This window comes from Culex quinquefasciatus, chromosome 3 (genome assembly GCF_015732765.1).
Source record: "Culex quinquefasciatus strain JHB chromosome 3, VPISU_Cqui_1.0_pri_paternal, whole genome shotgun sequence".
Classification (NCBI taxonomy): domain Eukaryota; kingdom Metazoa; phylum Arthropoda; class Insecta; order Diptera; family Culicidae; genus Culex; species Culex quinquefasciatus.
The window spans coordinates 24927509-24953418 of NC_051863.1; the positions used below are offsets into that span (position 1 = coordinate 24927509).

Consider the following 25910-nt stretch of genomic DNA (forward strand, 5'->3'; position numbering starts at 1 on the left):
AAAGAATTAAAGAATTAAAGAATTAAAAGAATTAAAGAATTAAAGAATTAAAGAATTAAAGAATTAAAGAATTAAAGAATTAAAGAATTAAAGAATTAAAGAATTAAAGAATTAAAGAATTAAAGAATTAAAGAATTAAAGAATTAAAGAATTAAAGAATTAAAGAATTAAAGAATTAAAGAATTAAAGAATAAAAGAATTAAAAAATTAAAGAATTAAAGAATTAAAGAATTAAAGAATTAAAGAATAAAAAAATTGAAGAATTAAAGAATTAAAGAATTAAAGAATTAAAGAATTTAAGAATTTAAGAATTTAAGAATTTAAGAATTTAAGAATTTAAGAACTTAAGAATTTAAGAATTAAAGAATTTAAGAATTTAAGAATTAAAGAATTAAAGAATTAAAGAATTAAAGAATTAAAGAATTAAAGAATTAAAGAATTAAAGAATTAAAGAATTAAAGAATTAAAGAATTAAAGAATTAAAGAATTAAAGAATTAAAGAATTAAAGAATTAAAGAATTAAAGAATTAAAGAATTAAAGAATTAAAGAATTAAAGAATAAAAAAATTGAAGAATTAAAGAATTAAAGAATTAAAGAATTAAAGAATTTAAGAATTTAAGAATTTAAGAATTTAAGAATTTAAGAATTTAAGAACTTAAGAATTTAAGAATTTAAGAATTAAAGAATTTAAGAATTTAAGAATTAAAGAATTAAAGAATTAAAGAATTAAAGAATTAAAGAATTAAAGAATTAAAGAATTAAAGAATTAAAGAATTAAAGAATTAAAGAATTAAAGAATTAAAGAATTAAAGAATTAAAGAATTAAAGAATTAAAGAATTAAAGAATTAAGAATTAAAGAATTAAAGAATTAAAGAATTAAAGAATTAAAGAATTAAAGAATTAAAGAATTAAAGAATTGTTAAAGAATTTAAGAATTTAAGAATTTAAGAATTTAAGAATTTAAGAATTTAAGAATTTAAGAATTTAAAGAATTTAAGAATTAAAGAATTAAAGAATTTAAGAATTTAAGAATTTAAGAATTGAAGAATTAAGAATGGGAGAATTTAAGAATTTAAGAATTTAAGAATTTAAGAATTTAAGAACTTAAGAATTAAGAATTTAAGAATTAAAGAATTTAAGAATTTAAGAATTAAAGAATTAAAGAATTAAAGAATTAAAGAATTAAAGAATTAAAGAATTAAAGAATTAAAGAATTAAAGAATTAAAGAATTAAAGAATTAAAGAATTAAAGAATTAAAGAATTAAAGAATTAAAGAATTAAAGAATTAAAGAATTAAAGAATTAAAGAATTAAAGAATTAAAGAATTAAAGAATTAAAGAATTAAAGAATTAAAGAATAAATAATTAAAGAATTAAAGAATTAAAGAATTAAAGAATTAAAGAATTAAAGAATTAAAGAATTAAAGAATTAAAGAATTAAAGAATTAAAAAGAATTAAAGAATTAAAGAATTAAAGAATTAAAGAATTAAAGAATTAAAGAATTAAAGAATTAAAAAAAAAATTAAAGAATTAAAGAATTAAAGAATTAAAGAATTAAAGAATTAAAGAATTAAAGAATTAAAGAATTAAAGAATTAAAGAATTAAAGAATTAATTTGAAAAAGAATTAAAGAATTAAAAATTAAAGAATTAAAGAATTAAAGAATTAAAGAATTAAAGAATTAAAGAATTTAAGAATTTAAGAATTTAAGAATTTAAGAATTTAAGAATTTAAGAATTTAAGAATTTAAGAATTTAAGAATTTAAGAATTTAAGAATTAAAGAATTAAAGAATTAAAGAATGAAAGAATTAAAGAATTAAAGAATTAAAGAATTAAAGAATTAAAGAATTAAAGAATTAAAGAATTAAAGAATTAAAGAATTAAAGAATTAAAGAATTAAAGAATTAAAGAATTAAAGAATTAAAGAATTAAAGAATTAAAGAATTAAAGAATTAAAGAATTAAAGAATTAAAGAATTAAAGAATAAAAGAATTAAAGAATTAAAGAATTAAAGAATTAAAGAATTAAAGAATTAAAGAATTAAAGAATTAAAGAATTAAAGAATAAAAAAATTGAAGAATTAAAGAATTAAAGAATTAAAGAATTAAAGAATTTAAGAATTTAAGAATTTAAGAATTTAAGAATTTAAGAACTTAAGAATTTAAGAATTTAAGAATTAAAGAATTTAAGAATTTAAGAATTAAAGAATTAAAGAATTAAAGAATTAAAGAATTAAAGAATTAAAGAATTAAAGAATTAAAGAATTAAAGAATTAAAGAATTAAAGAATAAAAGAATTAAAGAATTAAAGAATTAAAGAATTAAAGAATTAAAGAATTAAAGAATTAAAGAATTAAAGAATAAAAAAATTGAAGAATTAAAGAATTAAAGAATTAAAGAATTAAAGAATTTAAGAATTTAAGAATTTAAGAATTTAAGAATTTAAGAACTTAAGAATTTAAGAATTTAAGAATTAAAGAATTAAAGAATTTAAGAATTAAAGAATTAAAGAATTAAAGAATTAAAGAATTAAAGAATTAAAGAATTAAAGAATTAAAGAATTAAAGAATTAAAGAATTAAAGAATTAAAGAATTAAAGAATTAAAGAATTAAAGAATTAAAGAATTAAAGAATTAAAGAATTAAAGAATTAAAGAATTAAAGAATTAAAGAATTAAAGAATTAAAGAATTAAAGAATTAAAGAATTAAAGAATTAAAGAATTAAAGAATTAAAGAATAAAATAATTAAAGAATTAAAGAATTAAAGAATTAAAGAATTAAAGAATTAAAGAATTAAAGAATTAAAGAATTAAAGAATTAAAGAATTAAAGAATTAAAGAATTAAAGAATTAAAGAATTAAAGAATTAAAGAATTAAAGAATTAAAGAATTAAAGAATTAAAGAATTAAAGAATTAAAGAATTAAAGAATTAAAGAATTAAAGAATTAAAGAATTAAAGAATTAAAGAATTAAAGAATTAAAGAATTAAAGAATTAAAGAATTAAAGAATTAAAGAATTAAAGAATTAAAGAATTAAAGAATTAAAGAATTAAAGAATTAAAGAATTAAAGAATTAAAGAATTAAAGAATTAAAAAATTAAAGAATTAAAGAATTAAAGAATTAAAGAATTAAAGAATTAAAGAATTAAAGAATTTAAGAATTTAAGAATTTAAGAATTTAAGAATTTAAGAATTTAAGAATTTAAGAATTTAAGAATTTAAGAATTTAAGAATTAAAGAATTAAAGAATTAAAGAATGAAAGAATTAAAGAATTAAAGAATTAAAGAATTAAAGAATTAAAGAATTAAAGAATTAAAGAATTAAAGAATTAAAGAATTAAAGAATTAAAGAATTAAAGAATTAAAGAATTAAAGAATTAAAGAATTAAAGAATTAAAGAATTAAAGAATTAAAGAATTAAAGAATTAAAGAATTAAAGAATTAAAGAATTAAAGAATTAAAGAATTAAAGAATTAAAGAATTAAAGAATTAAAGAATTAAAGAATTAAAGAATTAAAGAATTAAAGAATTAAAGAATTAAAGAATTAAAGAATAAAAAAATTGAAGAATTAAAGAATTAAAGAATTAAAGAATTAAAGAATTTAAGAATTTAAGAATTTAAGAATTTAAGAATTTAAGAATTTAAGAACTTAAGAATTTAAGAATTTAAGAATTAAAGAATTTAAGAATTTAAGAATTAAAGAATTAAAGAATTAAAGAATTAAAGAATTAAAGAATTAAAGAATTAAAGAATTAAAGAATAAAAGAATTAAAGAATTAAAGAATTAAATAATTAAAGAATTAAAGAATTAAAGAATTAAAGAATTAAAGAATTAAAGAATTAAAGAATAAAATTGAAGAATTAAAGAATTAAAGAATTAAAGAATTAAAGAATTTAAGAATTTAAGAATTTAAGAATTTAAGAATTTAAGAATTTAAGAACTTAAGAATTTAAGAATTTAAGAATTAAAGAATTTAAGAATTAAAGAATTAAAGAATTAAAGAATTAAAGAATTAAAGAATTAAAGAATTAAAGAATTAAAGAATTAAAGAATTAAAGAATTAAAGAATTAAAGAATTAAAGAATTAAAGAATTAAAGAATTAAAGAATTAAAGAATTAAAGAATTAAAGAATTAAAGAATTAAAGAATTAAAGAATTTAAGAATTTAAGAATTTAAGAATTTAAGAATTTAAGAATTTAAGAATTTAAGAATTAAAGAATTAAAGAATCCCAAGAATTTAAGAATTTAAGAACCAAAGAACTCAAGAACCTAAGAATTCAAGAACTCAAGAATCCCAAGAATCAGTAAGAATCCAAGAATCCCACGAATCAAGAATCCAAGAATTTAAGAATTTAAGAATTTAAGAATTTAAGAATTTAAGAATTTAAGAATTTAAGAATTTAAGAATTTAAGAATTTAAGAATTTAAGAATTTAAGAATTTAAGAATTTAAGAATTTAAGAATTTAAGAATTTAAGAATTTAAGAGTGGTCCGAAATCTTTACTGAACTTTTTTTTCTCAATTTTCTATAAATAAAAAAAACAATGTCAACAATTCGATTTACTGTACGTTTAATAGTCCCGATCGTTACATCTAATTGTTTTTGTTTGCATTAATTAGTTAATGTTTAGCTAAAACTTTCCTAGAAATAAATTCCCATTTTTTTCGTTCTCGTTCTCGCGCGCTTTTTTCCTTCTTCTCTCGCATATAGTATCGTTCTTTGAGATTTCCTCCTATCAATAATAACCTCCCATTCCAATCGTCCCAGGCATATATGTTTCACATATACTTATTGTTAGCAACGAGTCACATCAAAACTTTTTTTTCCACGAAATTAATACTTTAGTTTAGTTTTGCGTCTTCTGTTTTACATGTCTAACCGGCGTGATACTCACGAAAGAAGCTACCTCACATTATAATTACGTAACTTGCAATGGCGCGCTTCTCCTGCTCTTCTCGTGTGTCGTTTTTATCATACTTGTGTTATATAAGTTTTTTGTTTGTCTAGCCTACGGCATCTACTGCTCTACTAGTTTGTTAGTTTTTTGTTTTCTTTTCTTTTTTTATGCTGAATTAATGCTAATTATGTATAAACGGTTGGTAATGTTGGTTAGTTTGTTTCGAAAATGTTGTATAATAGGTTGCGAAATCGCCTCGATGGAATCTAGTCTGATCCTGATTCTGATTCTGGAATTTGAGTATTTACATAACACATTCAACAAATGGCGCCCTTCCGTCTCTATCTCTATTGTTCTAAACTCTAAAGAGCAACCCGGGTCTGGTCGCTGCTTGCATACTGTCCCTCAATAACTTCTTGCTGAAAAAGGCAACATCTCTCGTTCGTAGCTCGATAATGGAAACGTAAGAGAAAACAAAAAAAAAGAAACGTAAACTGCTCCGAAAACGTATTTCCGGCGAAAACCCCTTCTTCTCTCTCGAAAACAATAAAGATTAGCAATAAATGGTAATTGATACAACAAAGAATCACATTTCGTCGCTCTAGTCGTCTCTAGTCGAAAAAGTAGAGCTTCTGCTATCCCGAACCACCGGAGCCGGCCGATTTGTTACTGTACGGGCTGGGCGACAGGACGCCCACGTTTGGCGGCGTGGGCGTTTTAATGCCCCGAACGCCGTCCCCTTCGCAGATGTATTTTCCTGTAAAAAAAAAAAAAAAACAAAACCACAAATGTCAACAAATTTACCCAAAACTACACCAAAAATCCAAAAACCACCCACCGGAAACGAAACGCCGCTTGACGAGCGACAGCCGGTACCCGGTGCCGACCAGCTCGAACTCGATCCCGGACAGAGTCGTGCCCTCGCAGTTGAACTGCGTCGAGATGAGGGCCGGATTGGAGGGCCCCGTGCCCACCTCGAGGCGCGCCCGCAGCGTGTCCACGCCGCCGTTGTCCGAGTGCTGCGATATGTCGGTAAAGTTCCACACCAGCCGGTTCGATTCGCCTTGCCTGTGGGAAGAGATCATCAATTGCTGTAGGGGAGAGTGGGGAGACTTGATCCCATTTTTTTGTATCGCACATAACTCTGTCAATTTCTCACAAAACTATAAAGTTTTTGCATGAAATGAAAGCTTAAACATTCATCTATGTTTGGCTAATAAGGGTATTTCATCAGATGAACTCTTCGAATCATGCCAAGCGTTTTAAAAAAATATTTTAAACCGGCATTTTAAAAATGTTAGGGGTAACTTGATCCCCCTTTCAACATTTTGAAAAAATCTTATGCAAAATGTTTTTTTATTCATCCAAACTTTTAATTTTCTAAAAGTTACAGCAATTTCACATAAAACCTGTACGTTTGTGTTCAAAATATAACAAGTTTATTATGTTAAATATTTAAAAACTTAAAATATTATTTTTTAGACCAAAATTAAGCATGTTTACAAAAGCTGGAAATTTTTGTTTACAAAACTTTTGAAAAAAGGTTCAAATTGCAGTAAGTTATGTACAACTATACTAAAGGAAACTATGTATGAAAACCCAGCCCAATTAATTAATCTTGAGGCTGATTCCAGTGACTGTAAAAATGCAGGGATCAAGTCTCCCTAAACGCACTTTTTTAAACAATTGATTGTAAAAATAGTATGACGATAAATTTAACATCAAATGCGTAAGGGTTTTGGAGTTGATAAGTTTATCAAACAATTCATATATAAAAAATATTTTTGAATATTTTTAGTGTTTTCTATGCATATCAAAAAAGAAAAAAGATCTCTTGGAAGATTTTTGCATCTCGTTTTAGAAAAATGTGTGTAACTCAATCTAAACATTTTTTTATTTTTTTCTTTGTTTTCTACAATGAGTTTTAGTTAATTTCACAAAACTTTCTAGAACAAAGCTAATTTTTTTACCCACATGCTGACGAGATACAGGCTTGGGATCAAGTGTCCCCGGGGATCAAGTCTCCCCACTCTCCCCTACAAGCAAGCAGATAAAAAACCTCAAGTAGGGTACGTGACCCTGTTTTCTCCCAACCCAGCCAAACTCCCGCCAATTTGAGGGTTTTCTTTTCGAATCTCTAGATGGTCCCGAGCTATCAAATATCAAACAAGCCGATGCAACACTTTATTATATTTTGCAGTGTGTGTGTGTGTGCAACCAACCAAACGGGACCACGCGGTCGCTTCTTACAAATTGAGTTGTTTCCATGTTATTTAGATCTACATTCTATACACGCAAATAACTCGCATAGGCATTTGGAAGGTGTTAGCTCTGCCGAGCTTCGGTGACCCATTTCTACGCTGGCTAGCCGAGCGCGAGGTCCCTCAGCTTTTATCGACAAGCCCCGCCCTGAAGAACGTTTGCACCAATCGGGTTCAAACGTTATTTAGAACTTCCGAACCCTTGTCAAATGGACAAGGACCCAGCGCGTATATAGTTTGATACTAACAGTATTCCTAATTCCAGACGTTGCTCACCAAGCCGTGATGGCCTAGTGGTTAGCATTTTTGCTTACCAATCCAAAGGACGGGGGATCGAACCCCGACTCGGGCGACTTTGATTTTTCGTTCATGTTCAGAGTTTCAAGATTAATATTTCCTATACTTTCTCGTTGGGGAGCGTTCTTTTATTACGTAACGCAGTAGGGGGGGAGGGGGGGGTCGGAGGCCGTGTTACGCTCCATACAAAATTTTTTAAAATTTGTATGGAAATTTTGTTACGAGGGGGGGGGAGGGGGTCTAAAAGTCCGATTTTTCGCGTTACGTAATAAAAGAACGCTCCCTTGGGAGCAGATGGGAATCGAACCCAGGACCATTCGCTTAGAAAGCGAACACCGTAACCAGTCAGCCACGGCCGCTCCCCTTGCAACACTTTATTATATTTTGCGTGCAAAAAATAATCATTATTAAAAACAGTTGTATTAAATGTTTGCGCATTTTCAAGGTTTTCAATTTATTTATTTTTATTTTATTATGAAATTCATTGGAACAAATTCACTGAAAACTAAGATACTTTCGTTTTGTTTTTTCAGGATAAAAAATTAGGTCCCACTTTCATACAATTTGCTGATTTTTTACTATTTAAGTACTTTCTAATTCCACTGGCATTCTTCTATAACAATGCCATATAATGTTGCATGCAAGTTACGTAAGTAGGTTCTCAGACTTTCTTGATTTTTTTATTTCTTTTAAATTTCAATCATTTTTTTTCAGTGCTATTTTTTCAATTTCCAGAATTTCTTAAAAAAAATATTGTTTTTTGTCTTTTTTATATATATTTTATTACTTGAATTTCTTCAATCTCTTGATATTATATTTTCAATATTTTTAAAATTATAAATTGCAAATTTTTCAGTTTTTTTGAGTTTTTTGAACACATTAAAATTCTTAATTTTCTTACATTATTGAAACTTGTTCAATTTCATCAATTTATTTAAAAAAAAAACTAATGATTGCCTTCGTGAATTTCTTTAAATTCTGCAATTTGTTGCATATTTTTTTATAAATTTCGTAAAATTCTTTTTTCTATATCGTAGATTTTTTATGAATTTCTATTTATTTGTCATTCTTTAATTTCTGATTCTTTTTAATATCATGACTTAAATAAATTTCTCGACTCTCTCTATTCTTAAATTCTAGAGTGTATAAAAATTTTTAAACCTCATGATTTTTTTTTTAGTTTCTTGTTTTTTTCTAATTTTTTTATAATTTTTTGGATTTTTATTAAACTAAAAAAAATATTTCAAGATTTTTTTAAATCTTATTATAATAGTGATTTTTTATTTACATTTTTTTAAGTTCTAAAATTACCTAAACTTCTTTAATTTTATTTTTTTTTCAATTTCTTAAATTTCTTAATTTTTTTAAATTTTCTGAATTTTTAAAATTTCTTAATTTTCTTAAATTTCTTTGATTTTTTAAATTTTTTAAATTTTTTAATTTTTTTAAAATTTTTTAAATTTTTTAATTTTTTTAAATTTTTTAAATTTTTTAAATTTTTAAATTTCGTAAATTTCTTAAATTTCTTAAATTTCTTAAATTTCTTAAATTTCTTAAATTTCTTAAATTTCTTAAATTTCTTAAATTTCTTAAATTTCTTAAATTTCTTAAATTTCTTAAATTTCTTAAATTTCTTAAATTTCTTAAATTTCTTAAATTTCTTAAATTTCTTAAATTTCTTAAATTTCTTAAATTTCTTAAATTTCTTAAATTTCTTAAATTTCTTAAATTTCTTAAATTTCTTAAATTTCTTAAATTTCTTAAATTTCTTAAATTTCTTAAATTTCTTAAATTTCTTAAATTTCTTAAATTTTTTAAATTTCTTAAATTTCTTAAATTTCTTAAATTTCTTAAATTTCTTAAATTTCTTAAATTTCTTAAATTTCTTAAATTTCTTAAATTTCTTAAATTTCTTAAATTTCTTAAATTTTTTAAATTTCTTTAATTTCTTAAATTTCTTTAATTTCTTTAATTTCTTAAATTTCTTTAATTTCTTAAATTTCTTAAATTTCTTAAATTTTTTAAATTTCTTAAATTTTTTAAATTTCTTAAATTTTTTAAATTTCTTAATTTTTTTTAATTTCTTAAATTTCTTAAATTTCTTAAATTTCCTAATTTTTCAAAAATCTGAAATTTCTTAGATTTCCTAATTTTTTAAAAATCTTAAATTCATAGATTTCCTAATTTTTCAAAAATCTTAAATTTCTTAAAATTCGGAACATTTTTATTTGTTTTTAATTTTTATATTTTTAATTTTATTAAATTACATATATTACTTATACCTCTCACGCACATGGTTACTCCAGAGCACCACAAATTTTTGTCTTCAAAATTAAATTTCTCTATAACCATGCATTTTGTCAACCTGGTTCAACCTCCATTAGTTTATATAGAATGTTAACTTATCACCATAAAAAATTCATCCAATTTGGTCCATCCAGTTACGAATAATAAAAAAAAAACGAAAAAAATCCCAATTTTGCTCTGGGCGGGAAGGGGTTAAGTAACTTATATTTTTTAAATTAGATGAATTTGATAAATGCCAAAAATATTTGTGTTGATTTTTTTTAAATCACTAAAGGGGTTACATCTTGAGTTACATTCATGTAGAAAATGACTTCTTGAAGATTTGTGAGGTTTTTTTAATTTTATCTTTTTTTGTTTTTGAAAATTCATAGAATATGTTTCTGAATTTTAAAATTATTTTATTTTTGAATCTTCGTATTTTTATCTGTGATTTTTTGAAGTTCTAAATTTTGGAATTGTTGAAATTAACATTTTTTTATTTTAGAATTTTTGATTGCTGACTACCAAAAAAATGCGCAATTTTTCTATTCTTTCCAAGCTTCGTACTTAACTTATTGTAGGAGCCATTCTTTGGAAAGCCATATCCCAGCCACCAATGTTCGGGACAATAATAAATGTCCAAAAAAGAAAATTGTAGAAAACTTTTCTAGTTTTTCATGTTAAAACTTGAAAATGGGAAAATTATTTTTTTAAATAAAAACAAATGGAAACAATCAAACAATCAATAAAACACATAACATTCTTAAACTTTGAAATTTTAAAACTCTTAAATTAATTACATTATAATTTTTTGAATTTATGATTCCTTTAATTCATAAAATTTTAAATGGGGCTTGCATCTTAATTGGCAGAAAATAAGGCATTTTTCGAGTAATATCCGGATTTAAATTTTAGCGAGGACTCTGGATGATTAGAAACGAAATGTGATTAATTTTTTCTAAACTTTTCAAATCTTCAAAATAATTAAAATTCTATTTTTTTAATTTTCAAAATGTTAAAAAAAATTTCTAAATTTTTCTTAAAATTATTCAAATTCTGAAAAGATTAATTTTTTTTTTCTAAAATTTCGTAAATTTCTAAAAAAAATATTTTTTTAGTCCAATTTTCAAAGGGGAGAAAGGACTCTGGATGATTAGAAACGAACTGTGATTAATTTTTTCTAAACTTTCCAAATCTTGAAAATAATTAAATTTTTTTTAATTTTTAAAATTAAAAAAAAAATTAATTTCAATTTTTTTTAAAATTATTCAAATTCTGAAAAGATTAAATTTTTTTTTGTAAATTTCTAAAAAAATATTTTTTAAGTCCAATTTTCAAAGGGGACCTGTTCTGCAACCAGTATTTTTCCCATTTTCCCATCAATTTTTGATCCAGATTCGAGTATTTTTCATTTTTTTGTAACTAGTAGTGATATCTTACCATGCCGAGTGCGGCTTCGACTGCACGTTCTTCACGCTGCCGTCCACCGGCACCGAGATGGACACGTTCAGCAGCGGGGACGCGACCGCCATCGCGTGGCTGTTGTACTTGTAGTCGATCTTGATGTCCGTGTGCCGCTGTTCGCACTTCCAGTAGGACACCAGCTGGAACGGGCAGGACGCGGCGCCCGGTTTGGCCTTCACCTGGTACTTGAGAATGTCCACGTTAAAGTACGGCGCCGTGGGGTTCTGCTCCGATTGGCGCCGCAGGATCGAGGTTAATACTGGCATGTTGAACTCGAGCGTCGTGCTGAGCGCCGTCGACTGCAGCTTGTCGATCGTGATGAGCTGCTTGTTCGGCAGGACGTTCTCCAGGTTCTGCAGGTTTTTGATGCGGAAGCCCAGCTTGGCCGGGTTCGGGTTGTTCGCCAGTACGTTCACGATGCCGGCCGGGAAGGACAGCATCATGTCGCCGGACATTTTCACCTGGCAGCGCGTCTCGTCCGAACCCCTGGAAGAGTGGTCTACGTTGCAACTATTTACATAAATGAAGAAATTTGAAGTTGCTTACCGGAAGTACGCGTGGATGATTTCGTGGAAGGCCACCGCCAGCGGGATCGTGTCCGACATGCCGATCGTCAGCGGCGATGGTCCCCGCGAGGAACCAATGCCGACGCTCGGACTGCGGAACTCCAGACTTCCCACGCTGTCCGCACGGGCGATCTGCGAAGCTGGACTGACTCTACCGCGACCTGGAAAGCAATCAGCATAAGATTCTTGCCAAGTTCTGAGCTCACACACCCTTAAACTCACCCGCCGCTGCCGCTGCCGCTTCGGATCGCCGCGATGGTGGCCTCGGTATCGCTATGCTGCTACCGCCGGCCGACGTCGGCGTCGGAATCTGGCGCTGCGTCAGCTTGGTTAGGTTGGCGGAGGCCGGCGCGGACGCGCTGATGTCGCCCACCTCCGAGAAGATGTCCCCGAGATCGGCGTATCGGTTGCTGTGGAGGGGAAGAAGAAGTTGTAACACCTGGTAGATTCTTTCGCGGGCTTTGCACTCACTTGGACGTGGTCGACATGGACAGCGTTGGACTCTGGAGGGGCGCGTACGGATGGACTGTCGTGGGTGTGGACGCGTTCGACGCGTTTGGACTAGTGAGATGAGTGTTGTTGTTGTTGTTCAGCAGGCCTCCGGCGGTTCCCGGCTGGGCAGTACCGCCGCCGCCACCCCCTCCGGTGCTGCTGAGGTTATGCTGGCTCTGGGCCTGGACTCCGGCTCCGGTGAGGTGGTGCGAGGCCGACGAGTGGTGATGCGAGTGCTGCTGGGAGGAAAAAAAGACAGAATCGGTAGTACCGTTGTTCTGGTTGAACGGACTCAACGGATCGTTGCCACCGCCACCGCCGCTGACTTTGTCCCCGATCTGCTGCGAGACCGACTGTGAGCGCTTCATGCGCAACATTCGCCGATCGTACGTCTCGGAGGCGCGCCGGCCACCCGGCTGGTGCTGGTGTTGTGTGTGTTTGTTTTTGTATGTATGAAATTTGTTCAATGAATGTGATGATGGTCAGTTGCACAGATCACACAAACACCCAAATTAATGAGAGAGATGAGAACACCAGAGATGATTTTGCCGAAGAGAAAGAACAGGAAAGAACGAAAAAACATATCATGGGTGTTAGTAATGATTAGTAAATAATAAGAATGTAATTTTGGTGCCACACAAAAACACACTGCGATGCGATGAGCGATACTGATACTGCACACGAGACGTTCTGAGGGCTGAATAGCTATTTAAAAAATTGCGAAAATCACTCAAAAATTGAGAAAAAAAACAAAAATTTACATGGAATGATAATCTAAGCAAAACACAAAAACTAATGAAAATGTTAATACTTAAATTTTAGTTATTACTATAAGTCAAATTCAACACATAAGCTAAACTACTCTACATCCGGAAACAATCGAAAATTTAACACGAAATACATTACGTTCTATTGACTGCAGAGAGGCTTGTGTGAATGGAAAACATTTAACGAAATTTATAGGGGAGGAAGGATGCGTGGACATACCGTACCAAACGCTCCAAGGGCTTCCACACATAAGCATAACGATAACAAAAATTATAATGGCAGCGTGCTACATTTTTATCATAAGTTCTATATGTTTTCCGTAGACACAAGTTTACTGATATCAAATGCTGATCAAACTACTTAGTATCAGCAAAGTTTTTTTTAGTATTGGTAAATCTTTTGATACATTTTAATTTTAAAAAAAAATAGGCGATTTCAAATTTTATTTCAAGTTTTTATCCCCTCCGGGGTAAATTCCCCAAACAATAAGGAGACCAAAAAATTATTATTGCTGAATTATTAAAATTTAAAATTTTTGTTGGATTGTAAATTATTTAAAATACATTTTGTAATGTTTATTTTTGTACTTTTTCACTTTTTTAGACCGGAATAAAACAAACAATTTACGGGAAAAATCCATTTTTTTTTTTTGATAATTTGTTTATTTTTTTTAATTAGCATAACTGCGACAATGTGTAAAGCATTTTGTGATATGTTTTGCTTTCAAATTTAATTTGTAAATTTCTTTGATTATTACTTGTGTAATGGATTAAAATAAGACATTTTGTTTACTCTCAAATTTAAAATTTCTGTAGGTTTCTGTACAGAATTTATAAAATTTCAGAATTTCAGTATTTTATAATTTTTAAATTGTTGAATTTTAGGACCGCAAATTTTTTTTTAAAATTTGTACAGTTTTAGAATTGTATGATTTTAAAGTTTTAGAATTGAAGGATTTCAGAAAATTTAGAGTTGATGATTTTTTCAAATAATAGAATTTACGAAATCAAGAATTTTATGGATTTTTTTTAGTATTTTAGAATTTTATAATTCTAGAATTGTAAAATTAAGATTTTTTTATTTTAGCTTTAACGGTGCACATTAACCAACGCTGTTGCACCCAGATTTTTGTTACAGACATTTTAGTATCTTCAAAACTACTGAAACTATCGATTTATTTGTTTATTCATCCCCTTGGCTAGTATTTCAATAAAGATTAACAACAAAATTTATCAATTTTTATAATCCATTTTTTCAGGATTGGGTCCGTAATTTCAACAATTTTGGAATAAGAAGACAACAACTTCTTTGGTTGCTGTGTACCCTTAAAAATATCAAAATGGTGAGTTCAATAATGTTATGTAATTTTCAAATTTTCAAAATCCATAAAATTTCAGAAAAAATAAAAAATCAAGAATATAATAGTTTCATAAATAAAAAATTTTGAATTTTGAAGTCAAACAAATTTGTAAAACTAGAGTTTAAAAATTTATAAATTCAGATAATTTTTAAAACCATACAAGTTGAGAATATACAATTTTTTCATTTGGAATTTTGTAAATGTTAGGGGTTTACAATTTCAGAGTAAAACAAAAATTAAAATTTCAAAATTTTAAAGTTTTGCGCTTATGAATTTCGTAATTGTAGAGATAAACATTTTAGAATATCATAGTATTTAAAACCATATAATTTCAGTTTTTCATGGAATTTAAGAATTACATAAGACATTTTTTAAATACTAGATGTTTGAAATTTTAGCATTTAACAAACCATAGAATTTTAGAAAAAAAATGGAATTTTAAAATTATGAAATTCTAGGATTAAAAAAAAAATCAGCACTGAAGAATTCCGTAGTAACATTTTAATAGGGCGAATCTGCATTTGTAAACAAGCAGCCTATCCCTTTCGTTTAAGTGACAGTTCACGTCAAGTAAGAGGGGGACAGACTGCTTGCTTACAAACGCAGATTCGCCCTTTTGATTTGTTACTACGGAATTTCATAATTATATATTAGATTTCATAATTTTGAAAACTATAGATTTCCATGTTCTTTTTAAATAATAGAACATAATGTTTGAAACCATGAACCTAAGAAATTAAGAATTTAAAGATTTTAAGTTTTTGCAATCTAGAATTTTACAATTGAAGAGTTTAAAATTTAAGAATTTAATAATTTTCAAAACCATAGCATATAATAATTTTTAAACCATGAAATTTCAAAAATATATTAACAATTGTTGATGTTTGAAATTCTGGAGTTTGGGGCACTATACAATTTTAAATAGTTGTTGATATAAATTTCAGAATTTCATCATTTTCAAAACCATCGAATTGCTTAATTTTTATAATCACACGATTTTATATTTTATGAAAACATAGAATTTAATAATATACTAATTTATTTTTTATGTTTAGAATTTCAAAACATTAGGAGTTAAAAATGTTTGAACCTTAAATGTTTTGAATTTTAAATTTAAAAAAAGAAAATTTAAAAATTCTAGCACTTTGAAATTACATAATTTGAAAAGTTTAATAAATTTTAGAATTTCACAATTTTAAAAGCATTAGCATTTCTAAAATTTACTAAAACCAACCAAATCATGTTGAAGTTTGAAGCTTCCTCAAATTGAATATTTTGTTGATAATACGGTAATTTTCAAAGCATAAATACTTAAAAAAAATCATAAAATAACGTATTTTTTTTTTTGAAAATTCTCAAATTTGTATAATTTGCAATTTGGCTATCAAACGATTCGAAATTTTGCATGCATTTTCACTGTTTTAAAGAAACACTGAAATTTTCACAGAATACCGTATTTTCTCGAAAATAATCGAATTTTTACAATTCGCAATATGGGTATCAAACGATTCGAAATTTTGCATGTATTTTTACTGTTTTAAAGAAACGCTGAAGTTTTCACAGAATACCGTATTTTCTCGAAAATAATCGAATTTTTACAATTCGCAATATGGGTATCAAACGATTCGAAATTTTGCATGTATTTTGACTGTTTTAGAGTTTTTTGAATGATATATTCAAATTTCCACAAAATACGGTATTTTCTTGAAAATACCTAAACTTTTATAATTTGCTACCCATATGAAACGATTTAAATTTTTGCATGTATTTCAACTGTTTTAGAGTTTTTTGAACGAAATACTATTTTTTTTCAACAAAATACCGTATTTTCTCGAAAATACTCAATTTTTTACAATTCGAAAAATGGGTATCAAACGATTAGAAATTTTGCATGTATTTTGCTGTTATATATATATATTTTTTTTTTTTTTTTTTTTTTTTTTGGGAGGGTGGTCCAGCCGCACATCGTTGATGTTGAAACCTCTAAACTGGGCCCTCGTCCTGTCACGTCCGTCAGTAGTCTTGTCGTACATTACAACTAGAATCAGATCTGCCAATGAATTAGTACACTTCGACCAAATAAACACTGACGCTGTATGGATCTGACTCTAGAATAAATGCACAGTTGTGTGTTATTCATAAGTCCGAATTATTCAATTATTCATATAAGTCCAAATATTCATTTGCTAACTAACTTGAATTGAACATCTAAACTTTAATCTAAAATCCTCTAAACTTAATGTTCAAAGCTAAACATTCCTTTAACTGTTGTAGTACTACTTCTATCAAAAACAATAGAAAATAATGAACCGATATACAAATAGGATAGAAATCGCGATTTGAAAAAGAAATGACCATTTACGTCAAAAGGTCCGTAGTTCCTCGATTCGAAACAATGGTCGATACAACCATAATCCGAAAACCGTTAGTTCAACAGATCAACGAATTTTGTCCGATATCATTACATTATTGATTGATCGAGACTCTATGGACAATTTGACATAAAAGAATGCCTAGTATTCTACAACAATCAAAGTTTATTGACAGCATTACTCTAACTTAACAATTGCAACTAAATTTATCATCAAATAGATTTGGAAAGCATACTGATTTATTTTAAATGCTAATGCTAGGCAACAAATCAATTGTACTATCCAAAAGTCCCACCTAAATCCCACATTGTGATAGTGAAAAAGTCACAGAAGCAGCGGTGTCTTGTGCAATTGTGATATTTTCACTATCGGAGAACTACCTAGTTCACGAAGACAGCTTATCGGTCAACGCTTAAGCCCTGGGGCTGCGACAAAGCGAGTTCTCGTAGCATGAAGTGGTGTCCATAGTGCTTATAAAAATAATGTGTACCCAAATTTTAACTAATTCACTAGGATCAAATCATGCCCCTTGACTGTACAAGGCCCAGGGATTTTGCTGTTATATATTTTTTTGAATTAAATACTCAAAATTTTCACAAAATACTGTATTTTCTCTAAAATACTCAAATTTTTATTATTCGCAATATGGGTATCAAACGATTCAAAATTTTGCATGTATTTTAACTGTTTTAGAGTTATTTGAATGAAATACTAAAATAATCACAAAATACCGTATTTTCTCGAAAATACTCAAATTTTTATAATTCGTTATATGAGTATCAAACGATTCAGAATGTTGCATGCATTTTCACTGTTTTAGATTTTTTTGAATAAAATATTCAAATTTTCACAAAATACCGTATTTTTTAACTACTCGAATTGTCATGATTTGCAATACAATTCAAAAATTTCAGTACTTTAAAAAAATGTGGTATTTTGAGATTTTTTTTTGTATTTTTACTTAAAAACTTATAATATTAAAAGGAAGAGGAAGCTTGAAAATTCAACAGAATTTGGTTGGTTTTAGCAAATTTTTGAAATATTTTAAATATAAAAGAAGAGATTTGTCTGACCACGCCTTCCGTCAGACGGGGAAGTAAATGTTGGCCCCGGTCTAACCAAGAGGGTTAGGTCGTTAGCTCAATCCTGCCTCCTGCCTCGGTGGAGTCGCTGGTAGGCAGTTGGACTAACAATCCAAAGGTCGTCAGTTCGAATCCCGGGGGGTGGATGGAAGTTTTGGTGTAAAAAGAGGTTTGCAATTGCCTCAACAATCAAGCCTTCGGATACCTAGTTTCGAGTAGGAATTTCGCAATCGAGAACGCCAAGGCAATGCTGTAAAGCGAATATTTTTTTTTTTTTTTTTTTGATAAAATTTAAGTTATCGTCCGTAATTCGTTTTCGTTTATCGTCCGTAATTGTCTATAAAATTATCGCCGATAGAAATATCGGAATAACGATAGAACTATCGTTATCGAACCTCGATAATTTTATCGTTAACAACCTTGCTGAAAATGAGTTTCTTTTCACTAATTTCAAGATGAATTCTAGGTGAGCAAAATTTTGGGTGATTCTCACTATGAATTCTAGTGATGAAATTTTAAGGTATTTAAATCAAAGCACCAGTTCCGGATTTACTTGAAAATAAAGGACAAGCCGTTCAAGTCAAAATGAAAATACACACTTTTACACAACTACAACAACCACTACTAATCAAGCCTCTTGCCGTCGACGACTTACCGACGAAAACGGCGCAATCGGCGACAGCGACAAATTCTCGACGGTGGCCCTCAGCTCGTCCACGCTGGCCGAGATCGGCGCCACCCCGTTGTTCAGCGGTTTAATTTCCACGTGGATCTTTCGCTCTCCCCGCTCGTCGTCGCTGTCGCTGTCCGAGCTCGAGTAGAAGTTGTCTGCAACAAAAAAAAAATCCAAATTAGTAGCAATTCTCAAGTTGAGCTGCTTTTTCGCCCTCACTGCTCTTCTCGGTGATGGTCGCGCTGTCCCAGGTGGCATCGCGCGGCTGTATGCTGTAGCCGTCCTCGTCCACTTCGGGCGTCGCCGTCGGGGCCACGTTCCCGGTGCTGACCGCGGACGTCGTCTGCAGGTTGCCGATGCTGCCGGCATCCGTTGCCTTCACCGTCGCTTCCTCCTTGTCCTCGCTGCGAATACAATTGATTGAATTATGTGAGTGCGGTGCGGGGACAAATCTGCCTCATCTTACCCGTCGGAGCCTTTGTCGTCTTTGGCACTGGAATTCTCCGCAGAGTCCTTCTTCTTTTTGGTCTTTTTCGATTTCGCCTTCTCGCGCCGGCTCCGCAGGAAGCCGGAAACTGTTTGATGTGTGCGCGATAAGGGGAATCACGTTTTGTAAAAGTTAAAAAAGGGGGAAAGAGTGAAGAAAACAGGAAATTAGTCAACTGCCTCAATTACCAGGAAGATGGAGAGAGCGTAAATAATCTCGATTTATTTTGGTTTTCCAATTATTCTTTTTTTTTCTGTTGTTGTTAAACTGTGAGAAGAAACTAAAGATGGTAAATCAAATATCGAAAATGAAACTCTAACTAAAAGTGGTAAAAGCAGAAGGAAATACAAACCAATATTCAAGCGATTAAGACACAAATTAGTGAAATCAAGGTTGGAAAGAAATTAAAAAGAAAACCATCACAGAAATCAGTGCAACAAAAGTGTTGGTGTTAAAATTATACACTACGATTTAACTACTTCGTACTATCGCCACTATCATACAAAAAATCAATCAAAATAAAAGCAGCCAACCAAATGAAACAGAAAACAAGATAGAAAGCGCACACCGCAGCAGCAGCTAGCTGCTGAACTCTTCTAAATGCTTTTTTTACTCTCATTCTAACAGCCGATTTACAGCTTAAGCTTCAAGCGCAGGCAAGGCAGCTTCGGCAAGCGGCAAATCAACCCACTTTAAGCAAACTTACCTTTACAGAATGTGACAACAAAACGAGAATAAAAACAAACATTAATTGCTCTACACGAAATGAAAAAAAAAAAAATCGTTCCGATAGAATCGCCTTCATGTATTCTGGTTAGTACTGACTTATTTTTTGGCTTCTCTCATGCACAAGCTCTCCGAGATAGACACCTTGAGAGCAACTCTCTCTCTCTCTCTCTCTTGGTGCTAAAGTACAAAGTAGGCAGCAAGCAGAGAAAAAAGAAAGCGTGTGTAGAAATATGAGAGAGCGCCAGCGAAAGCAAGAGAATTCTAACAACTTAAAAGTTACAATTTTTTTACTTATTGATTCATTTGTCATTTCTTCGATATCAAATCTTGAAAAAGACAAAATCAAATCTTCCCGCCCGCTACAAAACTAATTTCATCAAATCTACTAGCAACGACGCAGATAATAAGGCTTTTCAATATTTTTTTTTCTACTTTAGCCGAAAATATGAAATGGATGATTGTAGAATATCTTGTATGTGAATTTGAAATTTATGGTAAAATACAAGAAGCGTACACAGAAGCGTAGAAATGATGAGCACATAAATGTTTTGAACGTTAAATACTTAAATTAATCTAAAAAATTAAATGAAGTGGTAACGTTAAAAATAATAAACGAGCTATAAGGCCGATGCAAATATTTAAAAAAGTTTTTGTCCCTCGGCCGTGGCCGAGGTCAAGGGGGCAAAAAATAAAAATATAAAAATTTAAATAACAAGCCATAGTCTACACATTTAAATGAAAATGTGTTTTAAAATGCATTTTACACTTGTTCAGTTGTTTTTCAATCATTAGTTTTCAAAAAATCTAAGATCTGACAAAAACAAAAATTGTATCGAAAAAAAAAAGATTTTGCATCGAAAATTTTCAAAAAATCTTAAGATTTTTTAATAAACCCTAACATGCTAAAAATGATTTAAAACGCAGAAGAATGTATTTTAATTTGATTTCAGCTGGTTGCACTTGAATTTTCATTGAAATTTTGAAGTTTATTGTAAAAATATTTTTTTTGCCCCCTGATTTTTCGGGCCAATTTTGAAGGGGGGGGTGACAAAAACTTTTAAAAATATTTGTACCAGCCTAAGGCTATGGCAAACAAACTCACACTTTTTTGTGTTTGTCAGTTTGCCAAACTCGCAAACAAAGTCAAATGTATGCGCAGGCTGACGTTCCTGCAAACAGATGCAGACAAACAAACAGAGCAGGCAAACTGCTCAACCGTCAAAAAGTTTGTTTGTATGTTTGTTGTAGTGTAATAGCTGCTTAAGACGTGTTAATCTATTTTAAACATTTTTATTAGGAGGTGATGTTTTCAAGAAAAAATAACTTAGAGGAACAGCATGTAGTTCCATCAAGCACCTAAAGTTGGCATATCAGCACATAATTTGTATAAATATTGAAAAACATTAAATTGGATGGAATTAGGACAAGGAGACCTGGCAAACAGATGAGATTTTTCCCTATTTTCAGAACAACCAATAATATCTTTAAAAATGCTCACCTCATAAAAAATAGACAAAAGAAAAAAAAATAGAAAAGATGTAAAATCTCTTTAAATTTTTATTTTAATATATTTGAATTTTGTATCTTCAAAAAACTTTTTTTTATTAACTGTTTGAGCAGTTTGAGTCTGCTCCCACAAATCTACTTTTTTTTATAAATCGTTTTCCAATGCCAAATAAAATGTATATTCTGAGAATAAACGGAACCAGCAACAAAAAAATTAAGGCATTGAACAAGACTGATTAAAGATAAATTATGTTGCTGTCACAAAATAGTCAATTTAAAAAATCATTTTTTTTATCACAAACAATGTAAATGAATCTATTATATGGCTCTTTTAATAGCATGTTGCTTAATTAAATTGTAAAGCAAAATGTTGATTGATTTGATAATTGTTGATTAAGGGTAGTGTTTGGAGTAAAAGAAATTTATTTCAAGAAATATCCCAGTAACATTTTTAAACCAACTAGCCATTACCTAGTTTTGTTGAGGTTTTATGGTAGCATCTTGCTTGCTTATAAGTTTTATGTAGCTTTCACAGCAGCCAGTAATCATGAGCTGATTTAAAGGTTCTAAGAAGGTTTTATGCTTCGGACATAAAACCTGGTGCAATAAAAGTCAAATGGCTTTCGATAAGGTTTTATGAAAGTTTTAAGAGAGTTTTGAAAACCCGATGGCAATGTCATGCTTAATGGTTTTATACCATGATTCTTTAAAACCAAGGGTGTTGTAGCTGTCAATTGCCATTAGGCATGCAAAAAGCTTACTTAAAACCATAAGCTCCTAAAAAAGGCATTTTACGCGGCAAAATAGCAATGCATAAATATGGCGCTAAAACGCGTGGTTTCAATGATTGTGATCTTGGTATAAAAAGTTGAAAAAGCAATAAAATTTATTATCATTTGATGAAATCACACATTTATTCTGAATATCTGACATAACTAGTACAGTCGACTCTCTGGTTGTCAATATCCAAGGGACCGTCGAGGAAGAGAATCATCAGTTTACAGAACGATGCAAAAGGAAGACTCGATTGAATTTTTTTTCTTGATACCCTGCTATGGGAGAGAATCATGGCAACGTCCAGCAAACAAAAACAAACTTATTTCAAAAACCCTTCAAAGCTTCGTTTCACGAAGAAAAATGTCTATGCAAGCCATGAGAAAGTGAAATTATTGACAACCGGAAGAGATTTTTATAGCAAACAGAATCCAAGGGACCGTCGAGGAAGAGATCCTTCAAGCAAGAGAAAATATCGAGGAGTGAAGAGAATTGGAGGCATTTATCGATAAATTTTTAAACGCAGCTGAAATTAATCCAGCAACTGCGAGAAATAATCTTTTAAATTACTTTGATTACAATGCATCTTATTACATCATCTCCATTTATGCGAACCATCTCCGTTGTATTATTTGGCAAGACGAAGATTAATTTTATGCCAGAATAAAACCTATCTAGCACAAAACGTTTGAAGTCGTTTGAAATGTCATTTTTCCATAACTCCTGACTGGGTTTTAACAATGGTTTTATTAAGGCTTTGGGGAGGTTGTTAGGATTCAATTTTAAAGCCTTGAACTCCTATGTAGGTTTTATAAATAAGCCGTAACAACCTTTTGCGGAGATCCTTTTGGGTTTTAACAGCGTTTTATTGGGGTTCTGGGGAGGCTGTTACGACTAAGCGGTTTTAAATGTTGGTTTTGGCTGATAGGTTTTATAGCCGTTGTGACAGCTTTGATAAACAGCCTAAAATATTACTTGGGTATATTTATTTTAGCTAAAACATATTGTTTTAAGAAAAGGATATCGCAAACATTTAAAAAAAAAATCGACTCATATCTTATAATTAGGCTTAGTGATTTTTCACGCTTGAAAATTGCAAATTTCACGGGGACCTCAATTTCAAAACATCAAATTTCACGAAAATTTCGCGAAACGAGAAAAATGTTAAAATAACTTCGTAAATCTTGAGTTTAAATCACAGAAACTTCTTTTTATGCTTTATTATTTATTATTCTTCAATAAGGCCGATGCAAATATTTAAAAAAGTTTTTGTCCCTCGGCCCTGACCAAGGTCAAGGGGCAAAAAAATAAAAAAATATAAAAATTTAAATAACAAGCCATAGTCTTCACAATCAAATGAAAAAAGTGTTTTAAAATGCATTTTACACTAGTTCAGTTGTTTTGCAATCATTAGTTTTCAAAAAATCTAAGATCTGACAAAAACAAAAATTGTATCGAAAAAAAAGATTTTGCATCGAAAATTTTCAAAAAATCTTAAGATTTTTTAATAAACCCAAACATGCTAAAAATGATTTTAAATGCAGAAGAATGTATTTTAATTTGATTTCAGTTGGTTGCACTTGAATTTTCATTGAAATTTTGAAGTTTATTGTAAAAATATTTTTTTTGCCCCCTGATTTTTCGGGCCAATTTTGAAGGGGGGGGGGGGGGGGGGTGACAAAAACTTTTAAAAATATTTGTACCAGCCTAACCTAAAAATTCTTCACCAAACTTGAACGCGACACAAAAAAATATTCTCCTAATTTTCAAAAAGTTTCCACCTGGGTTATGGATGAGCTCTATATATTTTTTGAAACAAAATGTAGGGTATGCGTTTTCTCATTTACTGGACCGTTTTTTTTTTTTAATATTCGACTAGTAAAGCTTAAAAGTTTTGCTGATTTGGCTCTGTCTTATCATTTGACATTTTATTAAATTTCATATCAAAGCAAGATTTAACAATCTTGTTAAGACAAAATGAGACAGTTAGCCCATTTAAAATAATTTATAAAGTTTTCACCTCACTTACCGAAAACTTAATTTAAAATCAAATCAATATTTTAATTCTAAATGAGAACAGAAAACAAAAAAAAAAGAGTTTTTTTTTACTTTCACGGGAATCATCCACCAAAATAATCAAATATTGTTAAAATTAAACAGGACTCAGGAAATTTTTTAAAATGTTTTTGAAAGATAATTTTAAAGATAAAAAATAATCTTCATTTTATTTTGAATAAAACAAAGTTGGGTTATTTTAATTTCTATTGAAACCATACCTTTCAAATAAAATAGCAGCAACATTTCTAAAAAACTGAAAAAATAACTGAACAATTTTCCTTATGATTCATATTAAGCTTTTCAATTGAACACTAATAAAATTAACTAAAACAGTCTTAATGGATCAAATATTTATTATTCTGTTATTAAAAAAAAAAATTGATTGAATAAAATTGATAAATTTCACGAAGCTCAAGCCGTAGGGGAGTGTGGGGTAATTTGGACACCCTAAGGAAATTGCTCTGCCACGGGCTGTATGGATATTTTAAAGGAATGTGGATAACACCAGAGGATAATAGAGACCATATTTGATGGAAAAATGTCATTCATTTCGATAAATTTTGATGAAAAATCCATTTTTATCGCAAAAAATAAAAGGTGTCCAAATTACCCCCACATTTTTGTGTGGGGGTAATATGAACACCCCTATGGAGTAATTTGGACATGCCTTGTGGGGTAATTTGGACATGCCGGGTGGGGTAATATGGACACCTTTTGTGGGGTAATTTGGACACATGTTGAAGAATAAGTTAAACATTTGATTTTTTGAGCTTGTTTTATATCCATCAACCTGGTTTTTAAATTGCTTTATATTTTTAAGTGTTTTTTTGCTCACAATATTTCATCAAAGGTTTAAATATATTTTGTGATAGAACTATAATTCAATACGAAGATAACAAATAGTTTAGTGTAGTATACAAAATTGATTCATTAATTCTGAAATGATTTAAACATTGATTCTGGATTAGGCACAAGTATAGTTTTTAGTGATTATGGTATCGTTTGGATTTATATAAATCAATCTTTATATAGAACTAATTAACCTGAAACTATCATTTTTTTTTTATTTTACATTCTGTAGCCCTTCAAATTTAAATATTATTATAAACCAGCAAAGAAATTAGAAATGTCAAAGAAATTAATTGAAAGCAATCAACATTAGAGTCTAGTTGAACGCCAGATTTGCAGTAATCAGATTTTCATCCATTCGAATATTGGAATAAATTTATCTAAAATGAATAATTGGGGTTTTGTGGAAGTTCTCATTGGTCACATTTCTTTTTGAGTGTTTTGAACCCTCTAAATGTATCTAAATTCCTTTAAACACTCAACCAACCATGAAAATTACTTTTTTTGTCTGACAGGTAGACTTTCAGGTATGTCCAAATTACCCCACAAGCCATGTCCAAATTACACAATTTAAAATGCACAATTTTTATACGTACATATCTCAGGCATCGTCCAAACAACCCCCTTAAACAAAAATTGTCCACTTTTTTGCCATATAACTCCTGCAAAACCTTATTTCCCAACCCTCAAATATTAGAACTTAAGGCAGTGCCAACTGGCCTTTGGAAACTTTTACATATTATACCAAAACTACTTAAACTATTCCAACTTTTTTGGTTTGTCCATACTTCTAGGCCATTACTAGTACTAGCCTTATCACTTAAATTGCCGTTTTCACATTATATCCGAAGAAAACGCGATTTTTAAAGGGGTGTCCAAATTACCCCCACTGTCCATATTACCCCAAACTCCCCTACATGAAATCACTAACCATATATTACCCCATTTGCTTAACTTCACTGTAATTCATAAGATTATTTTC

The 25910-nt window shown here is 29.4% G+C and overlaps 1 protein-coding gene across 9 annotated transcripts in view; it reads right to left on the reverse strand.

The window, feature by feature from the left end:
• Positions 1-4560: 4560 nt before the first annotated feature.
• Positions 4561-25910, reverse strand: part of LOC6041930 (F-BAR domain only protein 2) — an 84235-nt gene continuing 62885 nt past the window's right edge. For 8 of the 9 annotated variants that reach the window (XM_038265716.1, XM_038265712.1, XM_038265711.1 and 5 more), the window contains 9 exons: positions 18992-19100; positions 18745-18929; positions 18508-18680; positions 12250-12509; positions 12001-12188; positions 11759-11939; positions 11189-11698; positions 5743-5972; positions 4561-5661 (listed from right to left, as the gene is read on the reverse strand). In XM_038265716.1, coding sequence (XP_038121644.1) covers positions 5540-5661; positions 5743-5972; positions 11189-11698; positions 11759-11939; positions 12001-12188; positions 12250-12509; positions 18508-18680; positions 18745-18929; positions 18992-19100 — 1958 coding nt within the window. In that variant the 3' untranslated portion in view covers positions 4561-5539. The remainder of the gene's footprint in view (positions 5662-5742; positions 5973-11188; positions 11699-11758; positions 11940-12000; positions 12189-12249; positions 12510-18507; positions 18681-18744; positions 18930-18991; positions 19101-25910) is intronic. The other variant, XM_038265709.1, reaches the window with a different exon arrangement.